At 42.6% G+C, this 6,000-nt stretch overlaps 1 protein-coding gene across 1 annotated transcript in view; it reads right to left on the bottom strand.

The window, feature by feature from the left end:
• Window positions 1-1,511: 1,511 nt before the first annotated feature.
• LOC134442451 (microfibril-associated glycoprotein 4-like) overlaps window positions 1,512-6,000 on the bottom strand; it is a 38,406-nt gene continuing 33,917 nt past the window's right edge. Inside the window, exons 4-5 of the mRNA XM_063192620.1 lie at window positions 1,985-2,152; window positions 1,512-1,765 (exon numbers count right to left, since the gene is read on the bottom strand). Coding sequence (XP_063048690.1) covers window positions 1,512-1,765; window positions 1,985-2,152 — 422 coding nt within the window. The remainder of the gene's footprint in view (window positions 1,766-1,984; window positions 2,153-6,000) is intronic.

Here is a 6,000-nt window from a genome sequence, read left to right as displayed (position 1 = left end):
GTATATATTTTTTGGTTAAGCAACTTCAGGAATTACATCCACAATATGAAATCTTTATCTTTTCAGGGGACCTAGTCAAGGTGGTAGTTGTTTCTTGTTAAGGTGGCCACCTTAGGAATCAAGTGCTAGCTAGGGGAAACCCTGCCTCCACTGAACCAAGATCTGCAACCAGTGGTATAAATCTCAAAACTGTTCCGGACGGCTATTGTCTTTATTTGGATGACTAGATTGTCATAGCAAAAATGTGACAGGGCATTTCACAGTTGCAGCAAGCAGTGGTACATCTCACAGTGGTTACTGAAAGCTATTGCCTGAAAAGAGTAGAGTGGATTAGAAAAATGTGAGGTGGCATTTGACAGTGGCAGCATATTGACTAAATGAATAGCCATCCCTAACCAGCTGATGGGGCTGTTTTATTATTTATATAACAAATAGCCTAACTCAAGTGGAACATGTGAAAACAGTGTATCAAGCAGTGGTACATCTCACAGTGGTTACTGAAAGCCATTGCTTGAAATTAGAGTATAGGGTTTTATATCAAAATGTGAGGAATTCTCACAGTGGCCGCATATTGACTGCATAGCCATTACTAACCAAGTGAGGGAGGGCACAGTATTATTATTTATATTCCATATATACCTCAAGTGCAAGACTGAAAGACTGAAAGCTATTGATTGAAAGTTAAGTATAGCCATCAAAGCATTTTGACTACATCATGGTCCCCAATCATTTTCTGCAACAACAAATTTCGATTTTCATGATCTTCATCTAAACGGCATTGTTGTTTTGCTGCTGCTAAATTATCATTTTGATTCATAGCAAAAGTTAATATATGTATTAATCATACAAATGATCCAAATTACTAACCAATTTAAGGAACTGTTTTAGCTGTTAAAATTCCCCACTGTTAAACCTCTGCTACTCCCCTAGGAGTGTGTGTGTGTGTGTGTCCCCTACATGAAGCCATCACTAACCATCACTAACCACTTGCTCTGTACTGCTATGGTATTGTCTACATCAAGTAGATGCTGTACATAGTCTGTCAGGAATGGTACATCTCTAAGCGGTTAATTATGTAATTACATTATCGATAGTAATTCGGTTACTGCTTACTATGGGTGTAAATAACAGCTTCCATGACGAAATGATTCGATATCGATTTCGTAAGGCAATGATTCGATTATTTTCGATACTTAAGAATGCCCCACGATACGATACAATTCGGTTCGACTCGACTCTTTTCCAGTTACTTTCCAATTTTATAATGTTACACAATTAACAGCTATGAAATTGGGCAGGGGCCAGCGATTCCATATTTTCAATACTTCAGAATGCCCCACGATACGATAGGATATGATTCAATCGTCGGCCGTAGGATCGATCCATCAATACAAATCAATTATTATTTACACCCCTGCTTATTGATTACTGTTTTCTGATTACTGTTAGCCATGCAAAAAGGAAAACTTTGAAAGGTGAGAAAAAGGAAGCAAGCGCAAGGCTTCTGATCATTACTCCGGTGGAGTCACTCTCCTAATTTTCATTGTCATGGACTTCAGGGAGATGTATCCACTCTTCCAGTGGTACCAATTGATCCCCTGGTTAGAACTTAGCCCCTTTTGGTGCAAACCAGTAGGGTTGGCATAGTGGCAGTTGTAAAACCAAAAGCCACCCTTATGGGCATCTGCACAGTTGCCCGAGGCTCCGTCTTGGTCTTTGTCGTAGGTTGAGAATCTATAGCCATTCACATAGGCCAGAGAATCACCTGTGAATCACATGAACCAGGTATTATTTCAAACCAGGATTATTTGAAACCAGATGTTATTTCAAACCAGATACTGTATTATTTATGTGTTTTGTTAGGATAGGCTATATTTAGTGGCATTTTAAATTGTATAGGAATTTAACAAGGAAAACATTATACAAATACAAAAACACATACAAACAGTGTGCATTTCTTGGGGAATAAAGTGATTCAACTCACCTGCTCCCCCATCGACATAGTTCCCCAAGCGAAGCTTGTAGCCATCGTCCTCAGACTCCACGGAGAAGGAGGTGTACTGGGCAAAGACACTGCCACCCTGCCAGTCCTCCATGTCCACCCTCAGCTCATACTTTGAAGGCCATGTCAGTCTATACATCGTCTCCAGACCTGCACACACATCAAGTAACAGCACGTCACCATAAACATCATCTCCAGACCTGCACACACATCAAGTAACAACATGTCACCATAAACATCGTCTCCAGACCTGCACAAACATCAAGTAACAGCATGTCATCATAAACATCATCTCCAGACCTGCACACACATCAGGTAACAACATGTCAGCCTAAACACGATCTCTAGGAGTGCACACATATCTGGCACCAACATGTCAGCCTAAACACGATCTCTAGCGGTGCACACACATCAGGTAACAACAGGGGTGGGCGTGTTCTCCATTGACTTGCATTGCCTGAAGTAGCCTACACTACCTACGGAAGTTGGGAAGCTCCAGCTGCCATTTCCCAGTGCTGTCGCAAATTGCCGTGTCCTCTCTAGTGTTATTTTCTACCTCTATGAGCATAGGCTATTAAGTCCAACCATTTCAGAGCACGAGGCACAAACGCACAGGCTCGCCAGATTTCTATAGGCTACACTGTACTGTCATGCGACTCAAAGCGCAAAATAGACATGGCCTACTCCATGCGACAACCTTCACGTGAATGTTAAATGAATATGGATTTATCATCCCACGGCAAAGGTCAATTAAGCACCTACACCAAACGCCTGCAGACGGCAAATGCGACAAGTTAACCATCAAATCTTCAACCTCCGCTGAGAACTATGAATTCATATTGTAAGCAACTGAAACATGCGTGGTGAAAAGCAGCAAGCCAAAATCCGGTTTAACATCAGGGTGGACAATGACAAGAAACCAAAAGCGATAAAAAAATTTAAAAAACGGCGTGCGAGACATTTAAAGCGACCAGATGGGAAGCCCGAGACAATGTTATAGGCATAAGCCACTGAAGTAGTAACTTCTGCTAACAAATTGAAAGCATTGACATGCAGACTAAGCACAGAACATGGTATTGGCCAAACAGCTCTGCGCATCATCACCAGTTGCAGCTGTAAACTGATAGAATGTTTGCAATATTCAAATCAGCGAAAGCTAAAAGCATGGGAAATTGTACAGCCAGCAAAATAAATAAACTGGGGTAGGCTATCCACAAAATTCAGTTTTAACGCCCTAAAGGACGGCACCGCACGGAGAAAACAATCAACCATCCAAATTGAAGTGCGTAAAATTTGAAATCATAGGTGGACTCCCTGTCGGAACGGAGGCAGACTAACGAGGCAACTCAAAGAAAAATGTGCAGCCTACCAGAGATGAAACCCTATCGACAAAGGCGTAAAGAATGCTAAATAACATGTTCAGAACTAAGAAAACAAGCAAACAGCAACACCAACTCCAGCAAAAACCGAGCAGCATACAGTTGAGAGGAAGTGGATAGAATTTAAAAGGTGTGCTGAAGCTGTGTGGCCAATCGCTAGGTAAGAAAGATTATCAGCTGCGGGAATGCACCTGGATCAATTAGGAATGAATTAGATGAAGGGGAGGGCGGCAAGCTTCTTGACTACCATGGCCTGGCCAGAACTGACGTTGGTACTTTAATATAGTTAAGGTTGGTTGAAGGAAATAGAACTGAGACAGAGCTGTGTTTACCAGTATGCACGTTTGTGTATGTACAGTATGTGCATGTGTGTGTATCTGAATGTGTATGTGTATGTGCATGTGTGTATTTTGCTTGTGTTTGTATGCGTATGTAATGTGTGTGTGTTATATGTGCATGTGCAAACGTAAGTCATAGAGCTGAAATGACAACAGACTTACTCTAAGTGCATTATGCACATGCACATCTTCGAGAGTGTGTGTGTGTGTGTGTGTGTGTGTGTGTGTGTGTGTGTGTGTGTGTGTGTGTGTGTGTGTGTGTGTGTGTGTGTGTGTGTGTGTGTGTGTGTGTGTGTGTGCACTGTAAATAGTGAACATGGGCAACCATTGATGTAAGGAGGGATATCTCTTTGAACTGACCTATTATCGCTGTGATTCTGTCGTTTGTTTGGTTTAATGTATTATATTACTTTCATTCAATATAAATCAAGGCATCATTGCTTCAAAGTAATTGGCAGACTTACAATCAAATATCAATTTCCCATTCAAGTGAAAACGTAGTATGTCACGTGATGTCCGTACGTACTGACGTCACGTCACTACCAGACTTGAACTTGATTTTGGATCATGCAACGAAGAGCGCCACGCCAACGCGAAGAAATCGGTAAGAAATGTTCATGACTGATGATTATGTGCATACATTTGTACACCACTCTTGTATAAGGCGACATTATGCTGTATTTTACCACATGATGTCGACGATAAGCCATGCCTGGTGTGCATTATGTCGTCGTTGTTTATTAGCTAGCTCGTTTCAGGTGATATTGGCTTAGCAGACTCCATTTTGAGGCGAGTCTGCTAAGCCTGGAACTCGTCGTACGTGTAATGTGTAGGGTGACCAAACATCGTTTTCTCCCCGAGACGTTTACCTTTTGAAATGCCCGGGTGGAATTTCAGAAGCGCATGGAATGTCCGTTGCATTTATGCCGAATTCCCACTACATTTATGTCGTAGCCAGGCTGTCTAGCTCGGCTACGACGACAGCCACCCACCCTCTCCTCCCGACAGTGAAAGTGCTAGCTAGGTATTGGGACGGGGCCTTGGGCCATGTGATGTACAATTGTGCCACGAACTTATTTAGCACATAATTACTTCTCCACATTGTTTGATCACTCATTGTTTCCCGCTAATGAATAAGCTAAATGTTAGAATTTAAATGATCCAGATAGCCCAGCTAGTAGCCGGAGAAAGGCTTCCTTGTCTGATGTCCTGCTGGGAACCTCGGTTAGCTTCTCTGGAGCTTAGCAAGCCCGCCCCCCTGGCTAACCAAAGCGCTCTCTGGTGATACTCAGACATTTATTCGGTATGAAATAAAAGAGCATTGTAAATACGAGGCACCCCCCGGCGCATTTTTCTTACGTTTTACAGTAAAGGCTACCGTGGATTTGTCGTTTTTTAATGCATACATACGCAGTAAGTTACCAAATATTTGCGAGGAGCCCTACTATTGTGCCCAGGCGGGTATATCACCGGGTGCATTTAGTCAAATAACATTGTCGGTAGTGTAGGAGGAATGGTGTGCATTTACTGTTCATTAGCCCCCGCGTGCCACACACACACACACAGGTTTTTGGTGAAATGTTACATGTCGGTTATGTGGGGAGGAAAGGGATGTTATTACAGTAGTGAAAATGGAGGACTTTAAAAATCTGCACTTAGCCTGACCGTTTCTACAATTGTGGTTTTCATTGACTTAAATCTGTAAACAAAAGGTGAAATGCAGTGTTTCAGTATGTTCCAATTGAGAAAAAAGGTCTTGTTTGTCACTTTGCTCCCATTAACCAGCGTGTCTTTCTTCTAGACCTGAAATCAATTGAAGAAAAAGCAGCAACGATTAATGGGTAAGTGTTCATATTTGAATGCCATTTGATGCAGCTGAGGGAGGTGGGAAAGGAGATTTTTTTGGGGGGGTTGAAAGTGGAGTGGCAGAAGGTGAGTAGAGGAGGGAGATGGATGGAGGGGAAGGAGGACGAAGGCGCAGCATGGGGTAGGGGGGAGGTATGTAGAGGGGATGGAATGAATGTTTTTGGGGGGGGGGGGTGACCTCAAAAGGAGGAGGGGGGGAAATTTCATTCGTTGCTCTTTGATAACTGCTTAAATGATGTGTCCACTTAACATTCAAAGCCAGCTTCACATGAATAATCTTATTCTCTCTCCCTGTCTTTCAGGCTCTTAAGCATGGCTGTGAAGAGGGCTGCAAAGCTGCTGGTTTTTCTTAGTGAAGATGACAAAAGGAAAATGTTACTGCCAAATGGGATTCCAGAGTCCGTGGACCAGCTTG

This window comes from Engraulis encrasicolus, unplaced genomic scaffold, assembly GCF_034702125.1.
Source record: "Engraulis encrasicolus isolate BLACKSEA-1 unplaced genomic scaffold, IST_EnEncr_1.0 scaffold_163_np1212, whole genome shotgun sequence".
Classification (NCBI taxonomy): Eukaryota; Metazoa; Chordata; class Actinopteri; order Clupeiformes; family Engraulidae; genus Engraulis; species Engraulis encrasicolus.
This window is presented reverse-complemented; position numbering and strand designations above follow the sequence as displayed.